The sequence below is a fragment of the Gopherus evgoodei genome, chromosome 8 (assembly GCF_007399415.2).
Source record: "Gopherus evgoodei ecotype Sinaloan lineage chromosome 8, rGopEvg1_v1.p, whole genome shotgun sequence".
Taxonomy (NCBI): domain Eukaryota; kingdom Metazoa; phylum Chordata; order Testudines; family Testudinidae; genus Gopherus; species Gopherus evgoodei.
Genome location: NC_044329.1, coordinates 39,448,562 through 39,472,517, shown reverse-complemented (window position 1 = coordinate 39,472,517; position 23,956 = coordinate 39,448,562). Strand labels below are relative to the sequence as shown.

At 51.1% G+C, this 23,956-nt stretch overlaps 1 protein-coding gene across 4 annotated transcripts in view; it reads right to left on the bottom strand.

Moving 5' to 3' along the window:
• Position 1: 1 nt before the first annotated feature.
• Positions 2–23,956, bottom strand: part of RELL2 (RELT like 2) — a 52,665-nt gene continuing 28,710 nt past the window's right edge. For 3 of the 4 annotated variants that reach the window (XM_030571784.1, XM_030571783.1, XM_030571785.1), the window contains exons 7-8: positions 3,372–3,414; positions 2–1,436 (exon numbers count right to left, since the gene is read on the bottom strand). In XM_030571784.1, the coding sequence (XP_030427644.1) occupies positions 3,373–3,414 (42 nt within the window). In that variant the 3' untranslated portion in view covers positions 2–1,436; position 3,372. Of the gene's footprint in view, positions 1,437–2,025; positions 2,156–3,371; positions 3,415–23,956 lie in introns of all 4 variants that reach the window. The other variant, XR_004001520.1, reaches the window with a different exon arrangement.

Below are 23,956 nucleotides of genomic sequence, written 5' to 3'. Positions count from 1 at the left end.
ATGTGCTCAGCAGCTTTAATGGTTTCAGCTTGTCTATTTGCAGTGGGGTTAAACACCAAAGCCAGCCCCCAGCAGCTGGGCCACGTGCTGCTCTGGTCACCACTAACACACTAGGCTACAATACACACCAATGTAGCTACAGGGAAGCTGCTTCCATCCTGCTCTGGCCCTTCTTTCTAGCTAGTCTCCTGCCCCTCTGCTACAGGGCTGGGTGAAAGCCACTTCCACATGGTCTGCCCCAGGCCATGGCCCATGTCCCCTGCCATGGGATCACAGAGCAGAGCTGGCCCAGGCAGCTCCCATCTGTTCATTGGGCAGCAGCTGTGCAAGGAGCTGCGCAGAACAGGAGATGGTGCTGTTTGTGGCTCTGTCCTCGCAGAGAGACTGCAGTACCAGCTCTGCCAGTCCTTGGCTGGTAGTGGGCTGGGCAGTGCCCGCTGCTGGAGGTGGTGATGACTGTCTCAGCTTGCTCTGGTGGGGCCACACACAGACAGACCCTGCCTGAGCTGCACCATATGCCGTGCTCTGCATGACACTTAGCTCTCCATGCAGCGGCTGGTGCAGACATACTGCTGCTGCCACGCTGGGCTTGGCTTGTTGGGGCTGCTCACAGCAGCCGGTGCTGGTCAGTGTGTGAATCCTTGCCCTGTGCTTGGCATAGGCTGCGCTGTCCCAGCTCTGGCCCCTTTGCACTCACTAGAATGGCGATTTCTAGGGGGGCACCCGGCCCTGAGCTGCTGGAGACAAGAAGGGTTATGCTTGGAATGGCAGAAGCTAGGAGAGGGCAGAGCGGTCCTCCAGGGGGTGAGCTCAGAACTCAGCACCACAAATGACAGAAGCACTGGGCCCCGGGTCACCCCTTGGGAGGGCATCGCTGAAGCACCACAGCTGCGATGTGGAGCTGGGACTGGAGCCCAGTGTCTATGGCTCTGATTGTCCCTCAAGCCCCAGGGTGAAGCGCAGGGCTGAGCCACTCTAAGTGCCCCAGCCAGGCAGGCTCACAGAGCGGGAGTCCTGCCCAGTCAGCTGGTGGAGCTGGGAAGATCTGTATAGCAGCAGGGTGCACGTTGTGGAGCTGGGCCTGCCCAGTGCACCAATGCCAGGCCCATGGGCCTGGTGGTTTCCTACCAGTGCCAGTCTGGCTGGGGAAGTGAAAGGGTTCCCCAGAGGGCCAAATGTGGGGTGTCCCAGCGCACGGGGCAGCCTGTACTCTGAGGGAGAGCTGATGGGGGCTGGGAGCTGATGGGTATGAGTCGGTTACCAAGTAGAGTCATTTGTTTAATGAAGCCACGCATCCATGCGTCACTCTGGCCATGCCAAGCGCAGTTTAGCTCTTCTAGGCCAGGGCTCGCCTCTACTGTCCCCACTAGGGCCCTGCTGGCTCCTCGCGCTGAGCCCGCCTTGGGGTGGTTGTGTCTGCGTGGAAGCAGAGAAAGCTGCGAGAGGAAAGAATGAACAGAAACATGTCAGATGTTGGCTTCAGATGGACCCCTCTCCTCCCCAGGGCTGCCAGCTTGGCACTGCCACTGGCCCTTCACAAGCTGGAGTCTCACGTGCTGCTGCTCTGGCTGGTGCTGGTTAAAGCTGGCACCTGAGAAACCCCCGGAGAGGCAGGATGGTCCTGGGCCATGTCTTGCAAGTCAGTAGGGAATTCCCAGCTGTAAACCTGGATTCAAGCCCCCTCCTATCCTGGCCATCGCTCCCACCTATCCTGCTGCCTCTTGCTACTGGCACTGGGCCACCCATGCCAGCCTTCATCTGGCTCCTGTCTTGCCCTGTGGTTGGCAGGGCCCCTGCTCTATCAAAGAGAACAGGGGTGAGCAAAGCTGGGCTAGTGTCTGGCCCTTGCTGACCCAGGTCCGGGTACTTCTCCCCCAGGCAACACCCTTCAGGAGCATTGACTCTTTCCCAAGAAGGCCTAGAGCCAACTGAACCCTCGCCTTGCAAATCACAGCAAGTTTCTGTAGGCCAGGATGTGGGGAGGAGGAATTCAATGCCCCCACCCCTCGTAGTTCTCCGGCCTACCTTTCTCAGTGCCGCAAACACCAGTACCTCTGCTGGTTCCACAGGCGCCCATGGGCAGGGTTGGGGGAAAAGGCCTAAGGGCATGGCATGCCATGCACAGCAGAGTTAGGAATCTGTGAGCACAGAGTGCCTGCAATAGGAGGAAATCTGTGGAGACAGGGATCTAGGAGAACAGGGCCCCTACAAGAGGAAGGGCCGGCAGGCACAGGGGCCCAGAGCTTGAGAGGTATTTAGGCTCCTAACTTCTATGGATTTCTCCATAAAGTTGTGTCTCCTGGCAACAGAGGTTCCTGTCTGCTAAGTATTTTCTTTTAGCTTTGACCGTCCCACTCGCCATGCTGGTATGCCCAGTGCCTGTGCTCTGCCTGGGCCCTGCCATGCACAGGCCTATGCTGGGTTTCTAAGCCAACACAGCTGTAAGGCTGCTCTGGGGAAGGCACATGGGAATGGTGAGGTCGGGGATTGATAGTGTGAAGGCAGAGAAGCCCCTTGTCTGCCTTGGCAATCTCAGCCCAACAAACACGCTCCCCCGCTATCACCACCCCACCCCCCTGTGACGTAGCTCGGGTTTCTTGTTCAGGACACCCCGCCCCAGCTAGGCCTGGCCTGAGCCACTGAGATGGTTCCTGCTGCCTTTATGTCATGGTTCAGCTGCCTCAACAGCAAAGAGAACACAGGGATGTTAGAGGGACAGAGACATGCAGCCCACTGCTGGCACCTCGCCTGCATCCAGCCTGCACTAAGCCTCTGTCTCTACAGTGCGCAGCTCTGATGGCTTCCAGCCAGAGGGATCCCAGGAACTTTGGTTATGGCTTCCTCCTGTCCCCAACACTTCACTTGCCACTGAACTGCAGCTGCTTCTGCAATGGCAGACAGCAGCCTTGCACGGGCATGGAGAATGTTGTGTCTGGCTGAAAATGCAGTGGCAGGTCTAGAGAAACAGAATGTAACTACACAAGCTGGAATTGGGCCAGGAGGATGCAGCTGATTTTCCTACTCCTTAGAAAAGTACAAGGACATCTTGAACCACCACAAGAGCGTTACACCACCCCACTTCAGCTATCCGAGGACACTGGGGGTCAGTGCTGCCTGAGGGAGGTGTGTACCTACTGCATCAGCAGTTCCATGTCTTGCCGCACCCGGGAAACAGGTGTTTGCAAGGCCAGCGCCTGCTCAGCATGTGACAGTAGTGAGACTCACATCCTGAGAGAGTGTGGCTGCCCATCAGAGTTACATCCTGCCTCATTGACACATGTCCATACACAAACATGCGCGCGCACACACACGGACATACGCACACACTCTGCTCTGGTCCCTGCTGCCAGTAGCTAGAAGGTGGCACTTACGTCACACAGTCACTCCTGGGTCCTGCGCTGCAAAGTTCTGCTCCTGAGGGAAAGGCAGACAGAAACGTGAGAGACCAGAGAGTATTTTGTAGCTCATGCTACACAAAGGAGATGGGGACTGCTGCAGGTTAGGATGGGGGACACTAACAGAGCTGTGCAGAGGACCCCTTGCAGTGAACAAGCTGTGTCGAGTCAGGTGCAGTGGTGGCACTGCGTGAGGACTGGTGTGATAAATTTGCCAACCAATGTACATGTAAGCAGGGTCTGAATGAATGCTTCTCTGACAGCTAGCTGGGAGGGGAAGAGAATTGGGTGTGTTTATGTAAATACAGTTTGCTCCGACTCTGTTTATGTATTCAGAAGAATACTGTGCTGTCAAATTGGTGTTGAGTACACATCACCTTAGTACTGAATGCAGGGGTAGTGAAATATGGTTACCAATGTTGTAATTGTTGTAGGAATACAGGAAAGCAGGACTGTGCATAACCTGTCCCAAAGTGGGGGGGGGTACCCTCACTTGAAATAACCTTGTGAAAGCAGGAGTTTGAATGTCTGAGGCTTGGGACAGGGGTGGGGGCTGTACAATAAGAATGGCTGCACTGGGTCAGACTAAAGATCCATCTAGCCCAATATCTGTCTACTGACAGTGGCCAATACCAGGTGCCACTCGTCCTCCCTGTTAGCTGTCAGGGAAACATTCATTCAGACCCTGCTTATGTACAAGGTCACCTGTGACCAGTGAGTGAAAGTGTGTAAAGTGTAACACTAACCTATTATCAGAAGGGTAGCCATGTTAGTCTGTATCCACTAAAACAACAACTAACATTTATTTGGACATAAGCTTTTGTGGGTAAAACCCCACTTCTTCAGATGCAATTAACCTCTAACAATCACTGTTGTTGGGGAAAAGGCACAAACGTGAGACATAAAAAAACTGAAGTCCAAACAAAATGTCCTCCTAGCACTAGTGCTGTGCAAGGGTCAGGCCTGGTGAACAAGCCAAGCATGGGACCAGAAATCAATAAATCAGAACTGGTGTCTTGGCACTTAGGCCTAATTGATGAACAAAATACTGAGAGGATGGGCTATTCCTCCCACCCCTCCTCTTTGGGGGGTCTCACAAGGAAGGCCGTCTGTGGGGGGGAAAGGCAGAAGAAGCTATCTGACAACAACTGCTGGCTGTGAGGAAGGAAAGGCGTGAACTTTATCCTCATGGTTGCCACCCCCACACACACACACCCCATCTCCTGGGACCCTGGAATCGACCCTAACACTGCTGGGCCTTTGTCCTGCCTAGACTGGGCCAGTAAGAGGGACCCAGATTAAGTCATCCACCCACACATCCTTTTCCTTCCCCAACTTCATGGGTGGCAGGCAGCGGCATAGTCAGGTTCTAAGTGCAGGGGGAGCAAACATAAAAACGGCACCCCCCTTGGCTCCTCCTCTGGCCACGCCCCCCCTTGGCTCCTCCTCTGGCCGCTCCACGCCCCCCCCAGCTCCTCCGGCTGCGCCGCGTCCCCCCCACTTGGCTCCTCCAGCCACGCTGTGGCCATGCTGTGCCCCCACCCAGACACCCCGCTCATTGGGTCCGTGCTTACCTGGCTGCCCAGGTGCCTCTGATGAGCTACCTCCTCCTCCCCCACAGCACCAGGGTGCCCAGCTCCTGCTGGTTCCCGCTGAGTCCGGTGCGACCTAGGAGCCACGGGGAATGGAGACCAAGCCCCACCCACTTGCCAGGGGCAGAATGCAGCGCCCCGCTGTCACGGAGTCACCGGGCGATGCTCTGGAACTGCTCCCCACCAAGCCAGTCAAGACTTTGGGGAACCTCCTCTCCCTTGGAGCAGACTTGTTCAGGGCAAGAAGCTCACACAGCTTCACCTCCTGGGTCTCTCCTTGGAGCATTCAGCATCCTCTGCCCCTCCGTGCACTTCCCACAGCAAGTCCACCCCAGCGGGGTCCTGGGGAAGCCACCGGGTTCTGCACCCCCACTTTGCAGTCAGACGTGACTCTCAGCCAGCCAGTAAAACAGAGGTTTATTCGATGACAGGAACAGGGTCTAAAACAGAGCTTGTAGATACAGCGAACCGGACCCCTCGGCTGGGTCCATTCTGGGGGGCAGTGAACCAGACCCCCCAGGTCTGCACTTCACTCGACCCCAGGCAGCTCCAGACTAACAACCCCTCCCTCAGCCCCTCCTCTCTGCTCAGCCCCTTTCCCGGGCCAGGAGGTCACCTGATCCCTTTGTCTCCAACACCTTCAGCTGGCACCTTTGCAGGGGAGGGGCCCAGGCCATCAGTTGCTAGGAGACAGAGTGTCAGGCATTTAGGTGCACTGGCCCTTTGCTCTGCCAGATACTTAAGAACTGCCATGGGGACACTGAGGCACCAATACAGTATTCAGAGAAAACATTAAGAACTTTCCCAGTTCGTCACACGCATGCCGCCCATTTACAAGGGCGGCAAACAACACCAAAGCACATCTTTACCTTGAGGTGCCCACGCTCTGGCCATCCAGCGCTGGTGGGAGAGCGGGAACGGGGAGGAGAGGGAGGCAGCGGCAGCTAATCCCCTGTTTGTGGCCAGGCTTCCCGCAGCAGCCGTGCGGGGCACGTGTGCCCCGCATGGCAGCGCGCAGCGCTCCTGGCCAGGCATGGGCGGCTGCACTGGAGTCCTGCAACGTGCGGCTCTGGCTGCGCCCGTGAAGAGGAGCTTGGAGGGAGACTCGCTGCTCGCACACCTCCACCTGTGTGTGCACATTAGTGCTGCTGGAGAGAGGGGGAGGAGGCTGGAGCCCTGCACTCCCTCGCCCACCCACCACAGTGGTTGCTGCAGCCCTCACTGCTGCTGGCCCCTGCACCCGCAAAGCAGCCAGTATATCCCCCTGCGGGCGGCGCTGCTCGGGGGCACTTTGCACCCCACCGCCCGGAGAGCTGGAGTAGCAGCAGCTCCTGTGCCCGGGCAGCGTCAGCGCCTCCTCCCATCCCTCACTTTCTTCTCCCATGCTCTGAGCCGGGCACCCTGCTGCAGCTCCTTCACGCCGCGAAGTCGCTGGCACTCTGCGTAGTGCCGGAATGTCTTGAGCTGCCGCCACAGCAGCTTCCCCGCTCCCGCCACCGAGCCGAGACGCACCGCGCTGTACTGTGCAGGGACCCAGAGCTCCAGCAGCTCCCAGACACCCCGCTCAGGCACCGCTTTTGAAAAATGTGCTGAGAGGAAGCGGCTACTTCCCCTGAACCCCGCTAGCTACGCTACTGGCAGGTGACACCCCCCTCTTCATGGAGGCTAGCCCTGCGACCCTGCCTGTTCCGCGCAAGACCCCCCCGTGACCAGAGCCCTGAGACACTCCCCACACACACAACTTCTGTGACCAGAGAAGCCCTGGGACAGCCAAAACCCTGAGCCCCTTCACTCCCCCTCACCCTCCACCAGAGTTCTGGGCCAGCCCTAGCCAGCCAACCAACCCGAGCCCTGGCCCGAGCAGCATGGGCCGGCCTGGGGCCAAAGCAGCCTCAGCAGCGTGGGCCAGCCCAGGGCCAGAGCAGCCCCAGCTGCGTCAGTGGGCCTGGGGCTGGAGCAGCCTCAGCCCAGCATCCTGCAGCAGCAGCTACAGCCAGGGAAGGCAGAGCCTCCCCTGGCCTATTATGCCCACTGCCTATATGCAGCTTATTGCTTCACTTTCCTCTCTCTCTCTCTCTCTCTCTCTCTCTCTCTCTCTCTCCTTTTGCCTTCTGTTTAATCAAAGCCAGCCAAGGCTGTATATTTTGCAATGCTGCTGAGAGGCTGTGACCAGAAAGAAGCAGCTCAAAGCAATGCCATAAACAGCCTGATGCTGGTACAAGTTTGGCAGGTCTCAGAGGTGCTGATCACGGCCTGTGTTTTTCTAGCAGTAAGTTTGCAAGTGAAAGTAAACTCCAGAGCCAGAAACTGCATTTTTCAGTCTTTGCTGGTCTTGTCTCTCCCCTTTTGTGTGTGTTTGTGTGACAGAATACACCCTTGCGTTCACACACTAGGGTACTAGGCTTTGTACAAGGTGCCTTGTATCCTTTGAAAACTCATAATTTGCTGGTCAATACAGTCCTGGTAAAATATGTGTGGCAACACTGTATGAGAAGTTACAAGATTCCCCTGTGTGATGTTATGAACACCTGTTCCAAACCACACAGCTCTGCGCAAATGGAAGCTGGCAAACAGCGCTGTCCTAAACAAAGGAATGTGTGCTTTGCTTAATTTGCATGTGAGCAGTAAACAGAGTCATCAAGCAGGGAGGGGAAACAAAGGAAGTACAAACAGGTGAAAAAACCAGCAGGGAACACCCTTCCACATGGACTCTTTGGCTCCTGGATCTCAGCTGGAAATGTTTGCAAGAGGGGGACTGAAGCTATAAAAAGGAGGGAAAAACACCTCAAGGCACCTTCCTCCCGCCTCCTCCAATTGTATTCTCTGCACCTGAAGGGAAGGAAAAAAAACAAAAAAAAAGGAAGCAGCTGATAAACTCTGGGGGAAAGCTTGTGACCTACGGCGTTTGATCAGTAACACAGTTGACAACATGGAGTGAGAAAATTTGCTTTGAATCTAAAGCAGCTTGTTAAGTTGGGCATCAGGAAGTATTTTATCTTTATTTGTCTTGAAAGCATATCTGACTTTTATGCCTCATGACATGTATGCACTTAAATCTCTCTCTTTGTAGTTAGTAAACTTGTTTTATTGTCTGATCTAATCCAGTGTGCTCAAGCTACAGTGCTTGGGTACCAAAATTTGGGGTAACAAGTTGTGTGTACTTTGGTTTCTCTTCAGATTGTATAAATCTTTTGCCTTGTCCTTTCATGGAATAGTGGACTGGCTATATTTGCATTTGCAGGAGTGGATGGGGTAGTACAGGACATGTTTCTGGGGGAGGAATTTGAGACTGCGAGTGTGCTGGGCTCACTCTGTGGAGTCTTTAAGGCTGGTTGGCTGCAGCACACAGAAACATGGCTGGGAGTGACTAGCAGGCTGGAGTCAGTTTGTGAGCAAGCAGGCTGTGTAAAGCGCAGGCCAGGTTAGAGGGTGGGGTGACCCAGTTGCTCATTGGGCTGGATTGTGCCCAGGGAGGTCACAGTTTGGCTTGTCTTGTCTTCTAGACTTTACCAATGCCAGCTCCAGCCCCAGAGATTTCCCTATACTGCCCCTAGATGGGGGTGTACACCCCCTTGAATTTCCCCAACCCCTTCTCCCACCCCACCCCACCCCAGTTTTGTGAACTAGTTTCATGCAATGTTGCCAATTTAGTGATTGTTTGGAAATCTGAATTGAAATTGAAACATTAATACACACTTTAAAAGCATATACACATTTTATCATACACCGTATCTGAAAAAAGTATAATAGATTTGAAAAGTAAGAACATGGACTAGCTTCCTTATACAGCTATTGTTTTATGACAATGTCAGTGCATTCATTTCGGTGGCGTTGGCCAACCTAATAATTTGAAATTATGTTTTTTGTAAGCCAAGTCTAAATGAGCGCTCCCTGACAGCTAGTGATGAGCTGGGAATCGGGGGAAAGGCTTCAGGACAAGATTGTATTTACATTCACACCTAATTTACCTAGGTATCCAGCAAACAGAGCTGCATTGCCAAAGTGATAGATTTTGGCTGGGGTTGGGTTCCAAATCACTTGAACGTGGGGAGAAGGTAATGAAATGCTGTTGTTGTTTTTATTGTATGACTAAAGGGCAGTAGAACTGAATTTAGCTTGTGCTGATTGAGGGCATCAAGAGAGAGGGTGGGGACAGGTGTTTTGCTTGATAGTCTGCCTGAGTCACAAGTGCTATCTGACCTGCCCCTCTCCACCGTTTAAAGACAGAGCTGATGTTAAGTGATCACTACAGCTGAAATCACTGATAAGCAGGTCTAAGTGCTTAGTCCTGCTGTGGGGCCAGTGTTTCTGTGGAAGAGACGGCCCAGACTGCACCAGCAGCAAGGTTCCCCCACTGAGAGCTCAGCTGAAATCACTGAGAGCTGGGTGGAACCTCAAGAGACCAACTCACAGAGGTCACAGTGGCAGGTGGCAGCAGAAGGTGAGTGCGCAGGGCCACTGGCAACAGAGTAATGGAGTGAATGGTGGCACAATGAACAACAGTGGCCAGAGTTAACAGTGAACAGCTGAAGGAACGATCAAGGTGCCTTCTTGCTCCTCACCTGGGAGGTGAACTCCTGTGAAAGCAGGTCTGAACTGAGTCTCTCCTGACCAAGGACAACACCAATGAGTGTTTAATGAGGCTGTTAAGAATACTGGAGACACAATACAGTTCATGTGAACACACATGGCTGTGGCATCATACTTTCTATTTAAGCAAGAAATACCACACACTACAAACTGGAGGCCAATGTAAAGTGCATTGTCACTTGCTCATCCTGAAGTTGAACAGTGGTTCCAAACAAGACCAGCAAATGCTCACTATCTTTCTGCAAGAAACTCAACTGACTGGCTAAAAGCATGTGGTGCAACAGTGAAAGACTCAACAGTTGAAAAAATGAAGAATTCTCTCACCACATTCAAAAAAATTGCATACATGGCTGATGAATGGGCAAGTATTAAGTCATTGTGTATATTATCTTGATGTCAGTGGTAGGCCAATAGATGCAGCTGATGTGTCTTCTATAACTTGAACATCTAGAAATACATTTGTGACAACCCACATCTTAGAAGAGTTAAATGCTTGTCAATTGGACCCCAAACAGATGGCTGCTTGTGCATTTGATGGAGCTGCAAACTTCTCTGGAAGACATGATGGAGTACAAGCTTTGCTCAGAGAAAAGTGTAACCCTAATCTCTCCTATACACACTGCAGAGGCCATCTACTCCAACTAGTACGAGCTGCAGACTCTTCAAAAGACATTAAAAAGCTATGCATTTAATGTCTTCATTATGTTCTTTTTTCAGCAAGAATCCAAAAAGACTGAATATCTTGGAAAATATAGACGATACACTGGGACTGAAGTTCAAATTAGTCCAACCTGGGAAAACTCTCTGGCTTTCTCATGAGTGATCCTTGGCTTTTGTCTTGAAATTACTCCAGCCGTTATTACTGGCTTTGGAAAGTATCTATCTACCAAAATGGGATGAATATAAGTAGTGAGGCTGATGGATTACGTTTGCTACTAAGTTCGGAGAAGACTATTGCCATTCTCTTTCTTGAAAGTCTACAGTTGAAACCACTTGGGTCATTAAACAATGCTACAACAGTAGTAGATCTTTGTCCAGCAATAGAAGCTACATTTGGACCAATCAGAGAGCTATCCATTGAAAAAGTACTGGAAGAAGCAAAGACTTCAGTCCAGAAGTTGACTAATCATAGAATATTAGGGTTGGAAGAGACCTCAGGAGGTCATCTAGTCCAACCCCCTGCTCAAAGCAGGACCAATTCCCAACTAAATCACCCCAGCCAGGGCTTTGTTAAGCCTGACCTTAAAAACCTCTAAGGAAGGAGATTCCACCGCCTCCCGAGGTAACCCATTCCAGTGCTTCACCACTCTCTGAGTGAAAAAGTTTTCCTAATATCTAACCTAAACCTCCCCCACAGCAACTTGAGACCATTACTCCTTGTTCTGTCATCTGCTACCACTGAGAACAGTCTAGATCCATCCTGCTTAGAACCACCTTTCCGGTAGTTGAGAGCAGCTATCAAATCCCCCCTCATTCTTCTCTTCTGCAGACTAAACAATCCCAGTTCCCTCAGCCTCTCCTCATAATTCATGTGTTCCAGTCCCCTAATCATTTTTGTTGCCCTCCACTGGACTCTTTCCAATTTTTCCACATCCTTCTTGTAGTGTGGGGCCCAAAACTGGACACAATACTCTAGATGAGGCCGCACCAATGTCGAACAGAGGGGAATGATCATATCCCTCAATCTGCTGGCAATGCCCCTACTTATACAGCCCAAAATGCCGTTAGCCTTCTTGGCAACAAGGGCACACTGTTGACTCATATCCAGCTTCTCGTCCACTGTAACCCCTAAGTCCTTTTCTGCAGAACTGCTTCCTAGCCATTCGGTCCCTAGTCTGTAACAGTATATGAGATTCTTCTATCCGAAGTGCAGGACTCTGCACTTGTCCTTGTTGAACTTCATCAGGTTTCTTTTGGCCCAGTCCTCTAATTTGTCTAGGTCCCTCTGTATCCTATCCCTACCCTCCAGCGTATCTACCACTCCTCCCAGTTTAGTGTCATCTACAAACTTGCTGAGGGTGTAGTCCATGCCAGCCTCCAGATCATTAATGAAGATATTGAACAAAACCGATCCCAGGACCGACCCTTGGGGCACTCCACTTGAAACTGGCTGCCAACTAGACATGGAGCCGTTGATCACTACCCATTGAGCCTGATGATCTAGTCAGCTTTCTATCCACCTTAGAGTCCAATCATCCAGCCCATACTTCTTTAACTTGCTGGCAAGAATACTGTGGGAGTCCGTATCAAAAGCTTTGCTAAAGTCAAGGAATAACACATCCATTGCTTTCCCCTCATCCACAGAGCCAGTTATCCCGTCATAGAAGGCAATTAGGTTAGTCAGACATGACTTGCCCTTGGTGAACCCATGCTGAGAAGGCATTTATATTGAATTCTTAAGTGAAGATGATAAGAAGAGTTTAAGACAACTGAAAGTACACAGACTTGATTCTTAAAAATCTATAACAGCGACTTCTAGATTCTACTCAACCTCTATGTAGCTTTTACAGATCCCTGTCCTATAGAACACTGACAGTTGAGTGGAGTGAGGCACTCCCAGCAATGGGGCTGCCATGTGCTCAGCACAGAATAGAGAATTTGAACACAGAAAGAAGTAGGAATTCATCTCTTGCTACTCCTAGTCACAACAGCTACAGTTGAGTGTTCTTTTTTCATCACTGAATAGAATTTTGTGTTCTGAAAGAAGTTGGCTTCTGCCTGATCCCGTGAATGAACTAATGAGTGTATCAATCAAAGGAATGGAAGTACCGGACACACGAGAAGCCACCAAAGATGAATGCATTGCATTCAAGAAGCTCATTAACAGAGTTGCAACATTATAACAAGAAACCAAGAAAGTTGTAGACGTAGTGTTTCATAGAAGGCTTGAGTAGCCAACTTTAATTTGTGTGATTTTTAAAAACCATGAATTAAATCTAATTAAATGGTCATGAAGCATCTTTCAGTTTTTACTATGGTGCCATACAGCCCACCTTCACCCTCACGCTCTCAGCCCTTATCGGCCCTGACCCCACCCTCTGTAAATTCGAACGCCTCCCCCAGTTTCAATTCCTGGGGAAAACACTGTCCAGCCCATTTCCATGTCCTTTTCGGGGGACAAGAAAAAGGACACATCACTTTAAAAGGCTGTCACATGGGGGGAGTCAACACCAGAGCCAGAAGCTGCATTTTCTGCCCTTGGCGTTCTCGTATCTCGTCTTTGGTGTGTGTTCAGCTTGTTTTGTTTTCTAGAAAGCAGGATCAGGCTTTAACAAAAGCTCTAGCTAACTTCTCTTTTCTCTGAAAGGCCAGTTATTACCATCTCTGATACCACCTAAGAGACTCCAGCAAGGGGCTTTTCCTTCTAAAGACTCTCCAGCTAAGCGGAAGGGACCCAGGGATGTGGTTACACTGACAGCCTGACTTAATACTTCACATTTCAAACACTTGAACTGTTTTCTCCTCCTTTGCTGAATCTTCAATAACAGGCTGTTTAAAGGAGTGTTGCCAGGGTAAGATGCAGGCTGGGGTCTCTGGGTAGCAGACCCCGACCCCTGTGTAACCCTGGTTAGTGTTGGACAGTGACTGGGTCAAATTAACACCTCTCACTCTTTGGGCCCATGAATTAACATGAGCACTGCCCTAGTTGCGAGGGCTATCGGTTGCGATGAGGAGCACTGGAAAAGCTGGAGGGGCAGGCCTGGGATAACAAATAAACAATAGAGCTTTAACCTTCCATCAGAAAATCTCAGTGTTTACCAAACAGCATCTAATTAATCCTCCCAGCACCCCGGTGAGGTAGGTAAGGGACTGGGGAGTCACAGCAGCGCCTTAACCGTCTGTTTGGAGAGAGCATCTAGGCTTGACTCAAGCTCTGGCTCCTTCCCAGTGTCCCTGGAGCCTGAGGTTGTGGGCGCTTATCCACAGCAAAGCACAAGGGGAATGTGACAAAAGGGTGGGAGCCATGTGATTGAAAACTCTCACCAGGCATTGAACAGCCATTCAGATATGGGTGCCCTCTATTTGAAAACTGGTTTGGGCTAACATTGGCAAATTCATCTCACACGCCCCGGGGGGCCTAGCACAGAGGTCAAGCTGAATAGTTTCATCCAGTGCCTAATTTGTATAGGGCCATATTCCCCTCTCTGCAGGGAATGTTGCATGTTTGCACCCACGGATTTTCCTTTGCTCTTCCTTGAGGTCTGTGGGAGCTCCAGGCCATCTGCACAGCAGCACTGTGCCTCTCTTCCCACCTCCCTGGGCACCTCCTGCTGGAGCCCCTGCACCCAGCATTCCCCCTGTGGGACAGCGGGTGAGCTAAGGCTGATGGAGGTCAGCACATTAGGCCTCCTTTTAAAATCCCAGATTCCCCAAAGACATTTAGGCTCTTAACTTCCACTGACAGCGACAGGGCCGGCTTTAGGAAGTGCGGGGCCCAATTCGAACATTTTCAGAGGGGCCCTGGCAGGGATGACTTGAAAAAAAAAAGTTTAAAAAAAAAAAAAAAGCCTTTCATTTCTTCCATGTATTATTTACTTTCCATAACTATATAAATAATACAATTATATATTATGTACATTGCATTATATATGCTGTTGACTGGTTATTAATGACCGCCATTTCACATGTGTGGGTCCTCGCCACTCCCTGAGGATATGCACATGTGTGGGTCCCAGCTGCTCCCTGCCCCCCCTTATTGAATCAGGTGTGCAGGGTTACTGCCCTGGGAACTGCAGGGCAGCAGTCGACATTGGGCTGGTTGAAGGCAGGGCAGGGGCTGACTGGAGGTAGGGTCTGGCTGCAGGCAGGGCAAGGGGTGCGGGGCTGGCTGGAGACATGGGGGTCTGGGGCGGGCTGGCATCAGGCAGGGCTGCAGGGGGGTGCAGCAGGGGTTGGCAGGGCTGGAGACAGAGGAGTTCAGGACTGGCTGGCTTCAGGCAGGGGTTGGCTGGAGACAGGGCAGCGGGTGCAGGGCTGGGTGCGGGCAGGGCAGGGTGTACAGGGCTGGTGAGGGCAGGGATGTGTGTGCGGCTGGCTTTGGGCAGGGCCATAGGGGGGTGTGGCAGAGGTTGACTGAAGACAGGACAGGGGGTTTGGCAGGGGCTGGCTGTGGGAACAGGGTGCAGAGCTGGCTGCAGGCAGGGGGGGCGGGGCTGGTAGGGGGTGCAGCAGAGGCAGCTGGAGCCCCGGCCTTTTAAGTAGCCCCCAAGCCCCCCGCTGCCCCAGGGCTCTGGGAGCTATTTAAAAGGCCCAGAGCTCCAGCCGGGAGAACGGGGCTGCAGGGTAGGGCTTGCCACGCTCCGGCCGGAGCTCCAGCTGGGAGAGTGGGGCTGTGGCGCAACTGCACTCCCGCCGACGCTTTGGTCAGGGGAGCGGGACCATGGAAGACCCCGGAGCAGCCGGCAGCCGGGGTAAGTAAAAAAAAAAAAAAAAAAAAAGGCGTCAAAGGCGTGGGGCCCGATTCCTGGGAATTGGGCGAATTGGCCTAAAGCTGGCCCTGGACAGCAAAGGAAGCTAGAAGCCAAAATACCTTTGGGGATCTGGCCCTAAGTTACTACACCTGCTTGGAGTTGTCACGGAGTCCCCTGGCAATGCTCTGGAACTGCTCCCCACCAAGCCAATCAGGACTCTGGGGACCTCCTCTCCCTCGGAGCAGACTGTCTCCAGGGCATAAAGCTCACACGGCTTCACCTCCTGGGTCTCTCTTTGGAGCATTCAGCATCCTCTGCCCCTCCGTGCACTTCTCACAGTGAGTCCACCCAGGAGAGGTCCTGGGGAAGCCACTGGGTCCTGCACCCCCACTTTGCAGTCAGATGTGACTCTCAGCCAGCCAGTAAAACAGAGGTTTATTTGCTGACAGGAACCTGGTCTAAAACAGAGTTTGTAACTACAGACAACAGGACCCCCTTTAGTTAGGTCCATCTGGGGGGCAGTGAGCCAGACACCCACGTCTGCACTTCACTCCTCGTCCCCAGCCAGCTCCAGATTGAAACTCTCCAGCCCCTCCTTCCTGGCCTTTGTCTCTTTCCTGGGCCAGGAGGTCACCTGATCTTTGTCTCCAACACCTTCAGTTGGCATCTTTGCAGAGGAGGAGCCCAGGCTATCAGCTGCTAGGAGACAGAGTGTCAGGCATTTATGTACACTGGCCCTTTGCTCTGCAGCAACCATACACCTTATCCCACCACCTAGATACTTAAGATCTGCATAGGGGACACTGAGGCACCAACACGGTATTCAGAGAAAACATTAAGAACATTCCCAGTTCATCACAGGAGTCCTCCCCAGTATTTCAGGGCATGGAAGGAAAGCTCAAGTCTCAAGTCCCTCACTCCTGAGCCTTTCCAGCTCAGAAATCCTTGCACAGCAAATGTCTAGCCAGTGTTCTTGTGTGTGGAGAGCTGTCTATGGAAGACTGTTTGTGGATGCTGTTCTAGGCATTACTACAAAACTTTGGGTATAGAAATCCTTTGCAGAGAAACATTTCCCCATGGAAATCTAGCAGGTGGGACAATTCCTCACAAACCAATTGCTCTGAGAGGGATTAATAGACCCTATGCTTGCAGCACATGAGGAAGGAAGCAGAGTCTTGTTGCTGCCACCCTGAGAGCGAAAAAGAGCCACTGTCTCCTCCTACAGTGTCTCCTCAGGGAGTGACATCACCAGTGCTTCTGCTCCTTAAGTCTCCTAACAAGTGAAATGGAGCCCTGTTGCTGCCATGTCCCAGATCTCCTGGGAGGCGACAAGCAGCCCCCACTAATTCTGGTTCAATGCCTTCCAGGGTTTGATACACAGGGAAATTCTCTACGAGTTGTCTGTATTCTTCACTATGCGTTTTCCAGGACAGTTACTGCATTAAAACAGTGTCAGAAAGAACCACACACAACTCTGGGAAATGTTTAGAATCTAAATCAACTCCCTTAAAAATAAAATCAGGAAATTCTTAGACCCTTGTTGAGTCAGTAAGATGGTGGACAAGGCTGATCAGAAAAAGGCAAAAACTAGAAAACCAAACATGAAATTCCCAAAAATATTCAAGGCTGGGGTTAGGTCATTAGTTGACCTTTGGTCCTGCCCATCACCAGCCAGTGGGGACACCAGGATGTTGCAGACAGTGCTGACTGACTAGCAAGAACAATATCACATTGTCTGTGGTTATGTGGGTTCTTTCTCCCTCTCTGAGGAAGATCTCACAGCCCAGGGCAGTGAGCAGCGTAGAGGCCAGAGGGGGCCTGTCTCTGCATGCAGGAGTGAGGCTGAGGAGCCCTCCCTTCATTCAGCCCTGCTCAGAGGTCAGCTGCAATGTGTCTCAGGAGCACAGCCATGCTAGCAGCACTGCTAGCTCGGGGTGATACATGCTGCATTTGCTAAAGAGAGGTGGAGCTGCCACGTCAGCCAGCATTTCTCTCAGCACACCCCTGCAACAGGGCACATCCTGTTATCCTCCCACACTAAAATGGGGCTGTGCCTACAGGGCACAAGGTAGTTCTACAGGAGGTGGGTGCCCATAGATCCCCACCTGCATGTGACAGGTGGGGCCGGGAATGAGATGGGTTTTTTGCTACTTCCAGTCTGCATAAGAAAAGCACCAGAGATAGGGTAATAAGTTGTTGGGCTCCTAGGGGACAGTAGGGGAAGGAGGGTGATGTCTGAAGAGTGCACATAGAGGGTAAGGTGAGAGAAACTCTGATTCTGAGACTGCAGTTGGAAGCAGAGTTGTGGGAGAGTGAGGCTGTCTATGTCCTTTGTGTGCACCCAAGAGGTAAGATTCAGGTTCTTTAGAGCCTACCGAGGGAGATGAGTAGAGGCCAAATCTGGCCAGGATTGGCTGGGCCCAGCTCCTTAGAGATACATAAGCACCAGACTCCCATTGGAATCAGTGGAAGCTATGATCCTAAATACCTTCACAGAGCTGGGCTGTGGCCACTGACTAGATGTGTGAGAAGACCACAGCACTGAGAGGGCTCTCCTGGAAACCAAAGTGCAGTAAAGAGCGATCCCAGGCAGATGTAGACAGCGGGTGGGGACATGCAGGCAGCATTAAAGAAGGAACCAGGTTTTCCCATGGAGGGACCAAGACTAGCCAGCCCGGGAAGATCATCCTGCTGAATCCTGCCTGTGATTTCCAGATCCCAGGTATATGCAGCACAGAGAGGAGGAGGCGGGTGTGTGCATGTGCCCGGGCACCCATAGGATGCAGACTCGAGTGAGAGCTGCAGAAAGAGGAAGAGGAGGCTAGAATGGCTCTACCATGACAGTGGAGGAGAAGGGGGCATGAGTGAGCTCTCCTGCCTCCTCTTAGAAAGCCTAGAGCAAGCGGTGACGTCCCCAGGGCACATGGCCCAGGTGCATCCCCTGCACTGGATCCACATGGGGCAGGAGCCCCAGGTCACACTCCGAGAGCCACAGCCTGAACCTTGAGAGAGAGTGAGAGACTGGCCACTGCTGGAGCTGCAATGTCTGCAGGGGAGCTGGATGGGCAGAGCTCCTTGTAATGAGCAGCGGGGCAGCAGCCTCTCAGTCTCTGATCGATCCAGGCCAAACCCCCTACAATATTGCCAAGGCAAGAGTTCCCTTCAGGATTGATTGGTGGCTGGAGAGTTGGGGGAGGAATTTACTGCAAAAAAGAGTTAAAAACAAACTGAAAATGAAATGACCTGCACATAAACAATCATACAATGTTATATGTACCCATTTACTCCTGGCCCTGTTCTCCTGCCTCTGTCTGTAGTTATCACTCATTGCAGTTTGTCCATCTAGATTGGAAGCTCTTTGGAAAAGTGCTGCTGTTCTCCTATGCATTTGTGCAGGACCCAGCACAACGCGGCCCCAGCAAATATTAATAAGAATAACAAGAGCAACAACAGCTTTAAATTTCCAGACAATGGCTTCGTGGGGGAGGGTCATATCTATGTCCTGGGATTGAGATGGTTCTGGAGCAGGAGGAAACGCATGAAATCAGAACATTATCTCTGTAATTGACAGAACATGGCAGAAGGCTGAAATCCTACCTTGAGCAAGAGGCCAGATTACTTGGAGGTGAAGCAGATAGTGCTAAATGAAGGGAAAAGAGGATCTGATGGAAAACCTCTCCCACCTCATAGAGCAAAGACTTTGGGTAGGCAACCTCAGCCCAGGCTGGTCAACCAGCCAGCAGCCAGGCTCAGACTCAGGGATTTGGGACTGGGTGCAGAGTCCAGCTTCACCTCTGGGACAGGAAATCCAGCAGATTAGGTAGTGGGGACTATAAAGCAGGGCAAAGAGCAGCACTTTGGCTCTGTCCTGCCCAGCCGTTGCCAGGACCCTGGGAATGAAAGGAATTAGAGGAAAGTCCTAGAGAAGCAACAGGCTCCAGTCCTGAAGCAGTGAATGCGTTGCAGACCCTGGGCTCTTGGAGCAGAAATGGCCTGGTATTTGGTATGGTATTCTATGGCTGGCTCTCTGCCTCAGGAACAGTGCTGGTTACTGACTCCTCCTCCTTGTGATGGGCAGCTTCCTGTCAAGGCTGTTCTGTCTCTGGAGGAAGGAGAGCTGTGGGTGCAATGTGATTAACACACCAGCACCAAAACATGGCAGCCCTCTGAGCCAGAGGTCACAGATAGGCTTCACCCTGCTGGCCGCTATAGCACAAAGCAATATTATATTTTTCTCTAGCTGCTAGAAACAGATGCCTTTTGGGCAAGGCAGGGATGACTGGCAGCCTCGATAGACTGTTCTCAGTTCCAGGTTATTAGGTGAAGTTTGGTCATGTGTGTCCAGAGGCACTGGATTGTGACTTTACTTTGGTGATCTAGTCTAATCCTGAAGTATTGTCGCCAGCACAGCAGATGGTAGAGATGGATTGACAGGGCACTTTTGCAAACATGATCTCCCTTGATCTTCAGAGATCACAGCTTTAACCACATTCACAGCCTGTTCAGACAGTTGGTCTAATATTAGAGCCCTGAAGCCCTATTTTAGCTAGTTTAAAGTCTGCATTTGCAAAATGTTGCCAAATATGTCCTCCTAGGAGATTTTCCCACACTGTTTCTCTATCTCTTGGAGTCATCTGGGGAGGACTGGATTATCTTGACCTCTCCTGAGCTGCAGATACACCTAGAGGACTAGAGACTGAATGGGTCTGGAAGTAGTTAAGACCCAATAACAGCAATCGGCAACCTTAGTTGTAGGGGGCATGGAGGCTGCCAGGCTGCTATGTCTGAAGAAAGTCTACAAGAGAGTGCGACGACCCCAGATCCAGGGCTTCAACCAGGGTGTGAGAGCTCTTGGAAATTGATGATGTAATCTGATGGGATGGCTGATGGTTTACGTGTTTGTTTAGATTTATCAGACCACAAGAGCAGCCTGTTTCACCCTCCAGGTGCTCCTGACAACTGATTTAATAGATTATAGATTTTCAGAAAGCCTTTGACAAGGTCCCTCACCAAAGGCTCTTATGCAAAGTAAGCTGCCATGGGATAAGTGGGAAGGTTCTCTCATAGATCGGTAACTGGTTAAAAGATAGGAAACAAAGGGTAGGTATAAATGGTCAGTTTTCTGAATGGAGAGAGGTAAATAGTGGTCCCCCCAGGTGTCTGTTCTAGGACCACTCCTATTCAATATATTCATAAATGATCCAGAAAAAGGGGTAAACAGTGAGATGGCAAAATTTGCAGATGAAACAAAATTACTAAAGATAATTAAGACCCAGGCAGACTGTGTAGAGCTACAAAAGAATCTCTCAAAACTGGGTGATGGGGCAACAAAATGGCAGATTAAATTTAATGTCGATAAACGCAAAGTAATGCACATTGGAAAGCATAATCCCAGCTATACCTATAAAATCTAAATTAGCTGTTACCACTCAAAGATATCTTGGAGTCGTTATGGATAGTTCTCTGAAAACATCCACTCAGTGTGCAGTGGCAGTCAAAAAAGCAAACAGAATGCTGAGAATAATTAAGAAAGAGATAGGTAATAGGACAGAAAATATCATGTTGCCTCTATAAATCTATAGTATGCCCACATCTTGAATACTGTTTGCAGATGTGGTCACCCCATCTCAAAAAAGTTATACTGGAAATGGAAAAGGTTCAGAAAATGGCAACAAAAATGTTGGGGTATGGAACGGCTTCTGTATGAGGAGAGAGTAATAAGACTGGGACTTTTCAGCTTGGAAAAGAGATGGCTACGGGGAGATATGATTGAGGTCTATATAATCATGACTGGTGTAGAGAAAGTAGATAAGGAAGTGTTGTTTACTACTTCTCACAACACAAGAATTAGGGGTCACCAAATGAAATTAATAGGCAGCTAGTTTAAAACAAATAAAAGGAAGTATTTCTTCACACAATGCACAGTCAACCTGTGGAACTCCTTGCCAGAGGATGTTGTGAAGGCCAAGACCATAATAGTCAGGATGGGCAGGAATGGAGTCCCTAGCCTCTGTTTTCCAAAAGCTGGGAATGAGCGACAGGGGATGGATCACTTGATCATATCCTGTTCTGTTCATTCCCTCTGGGGCACCTGGTACTGGCCACTATCGGAAGACAGGATACAGGGCTAGATGGACCTTTGGTCTGACCCAGTAGGGCCATTTTTATATTCACAATCATTATACACAGGGAGACAGCAATGAAATATAATGGCTAAAGAAACGGCATAGTACTAATGAAAAAGAGCTACCTGCCCCCACCTGAGCAGCACCCTTGACAGCTAATGAGAGGAATCCAGCAGCATGCCCTGAAGATCAACAGAGTGAGGCCAGCATGGACCAGCGGGGGAAATACTTCCCCAAGGAAAGGGCCCTTACCAGAACATCTTGTCCCGTAAACACCTGAAGATCAGAAGGCAGTCATGAGCCCTCTGGAGCAGGGCACTGGGGGTCTCTTTGCTTCCCAGTCGTCCCAAGACAATGAAGGCCAAGGAGAAGACAAATGTTGGGAATACTGATAGAAGGCATCTTGTAAAAGGAGATGACGTGGGACTCCCTAGCCCTTCTTGCAGAGCAGCGGCTGGCTTCCTAGGTCTCGGGCGACTGAGCCCACATACTCCAAAAGGACCAAGTGCTAGTGTCCCCTAAGGGCAAGGTGGATTCATCCCCAGAAGAACCCACAAACCAGGGGGATATTCAAGCTGAAGCACGTAGGTAGGCTCCTGGAGTGCAACTTGGGCACCATCCCAGAAGGCAGTGAGGTCATCAACAGCCACAGGACTGACCCCTTCAGGATACGGTATGGGGAGATACAAACAAAGGAAGCAGGGAAAGGTTCCCAGCTCACAGCAGTAAAAGTCAATAACAGAGCCTACAGAAACCATGGCTCAGGCAGGACTGATACTGAGGGAACCAGATCTGTGACCGGGATCTCAATCAAAGTAGCAGATGGTGCCAAAATAACTGATAACCTAGACTGACTGTCCCACTGCTCAGGATCCCTAACCAAAATACTGAGCACCAGAGAAGAGAGGTTGATGCATGCAGTGCTAAAAGGCTTCTCACCAAGGCAATTGAGCCCAGGGCAGCCATCACCAGAAAGCTCTGGCCCAATGCAGCAGAGACCCTCGGGTCTGTGGCTCCAGAGGCAGGTCCTCATCATTCTGGGCAGCAAAGCTGGTATAGTGCCATGCAGTCATGATGTCAAGACAAGGTGTGTGACTCATGGCTAGGCTTCTCCTTCTCCTCAGCTCAGAGGATGAAACATCTGAGCCTTCCCAAAACTGGTGCCTGGCACATAGACTCTTCATTCAAGTCAGTGAGTGCTTGTGGTGGAGTCAGCCTCTTCCTACTCTTGTTGCTAGATTCTGGGAACATGACAAAAAGGCCAGAGTGTTCCTTGCAGGCTCTTCAGATTGACTTTCAGACCTGATGCTTAGTGTCTGGGATGACATCACTGAGTGCTGGCTATTGCATTTAACCCAGGCAGAGAACCCATCTGGCTGCCTGTTCCTGATTCAATGAGCCAGAATGTGGGTGGTGACTCCCCTGGACAGTTGGAACTAGAAAGAGTTGCACCATCCCAGCAGCTGGAGCTCAGGGCAACTCTTTTGAGCTCTGTATGTGCATTAAGTAAAAGCATGGCACAAAGAGCTCAGCTGGGAACATGCTCCTCCTCTAGGCAGAGAAGACATTGATCATGCACCTCTGTCATGGCTCTGGCACCATCACAGAAAGGACATGGCTTGAGGCCAGAGGACTTGGCCTCAATTAGAAAGGAAAGGCCTGAAAACACGAAGAAAAAACAATGGCCCAATGGGTCCCAAAAGTGTGTAAAATGCCTGCCCCTAACGCTAACTCCTCCAGCCGCATGGGAGGATTCCCAAAGTGTTTGCCTAATGTGGCTTCCACTGGACTCAGGGAAGAGTTAGGCTAGTCGGGAGCCCTGCTGAAAATCCCACTCTACAATTAAAATGCCGGCTCTGTCCTGAAAGGGCCCAACAGGGCAGCAGTGCACACTGCTGATCTCCTGCTCACAGCCTACAGTAGCTGTGCATGAGTCTGGGGGCTCTGACCCCGCAATGCTTGGTGATGCCATAGGAGGTGGGTTGTGCAGCCTCAGTGCAGACTGCCCTCCAGAAGGCTTGGGGCAGGGGTGGAGCGAGTTGTCACTAGAGAGCAGACCTATGCAGGCAGTGCTCAGGAACAAAAGAACAGCTGTCACAATCTCCTCTGCCATCTCCTAGCCTGCCTGCCCGGTAGGGCCTGTGGGCATCAGTGATGGGTATTTGCCTGGATAGGACCATGGCATCAGCACACGGAAATACTAACAGATGATCACACAGGGTCCCCAGAGGCCGAAGGTTGTCACCAGCAATGGGGGCATTTCCTTGGGGGGCCGGTTTCTCACTGGGGAGGAGGCTTCTGGGATCTCATTAGGAGAATGTTTTAGTGAATATTAAATGCTCTATTTGCCATCAGAGGTGTGGGCTGCGCACAGCCCCAGGACAGCCTGTCACAGCTGTATTACCTAGCAGCTCTGTGTTCTTGAGGAATCAGGGAGCAGTACCCAGCCTGCCTGACTCAAGAAAGACACTCCCCTCCCTTATAAGTGGTTTCTTTTTAAAATCTAGCAAGCAGTCTGATGATTAAGCTAGTTGCTTCTCTCTCTCTCTCTTTCTCCCCCCCGCCCCGAAAGTGCGTTTTGGTTTCCTCATTTGCTCTGCAGCAACGCTCCCTGTACCTAAGCTAAAAGATCCCTGCAGTGCCCAAAAATCCTGTGGGGTTTACTAATCATGTGGGTTACTACCAGAACAATTGTAACGTGAAAGTGGGGACAGAGATGTGTGAACCTGGGACATATGAGGGTGGAAGCTTGGAAGTGCTGCTCAACTCAGCCTGCTCAGGTGTGCTCTATTCCACTGCGGTACCAATGGCATACCAGGGTGACAGCTTAGAGGTGCTGTTCG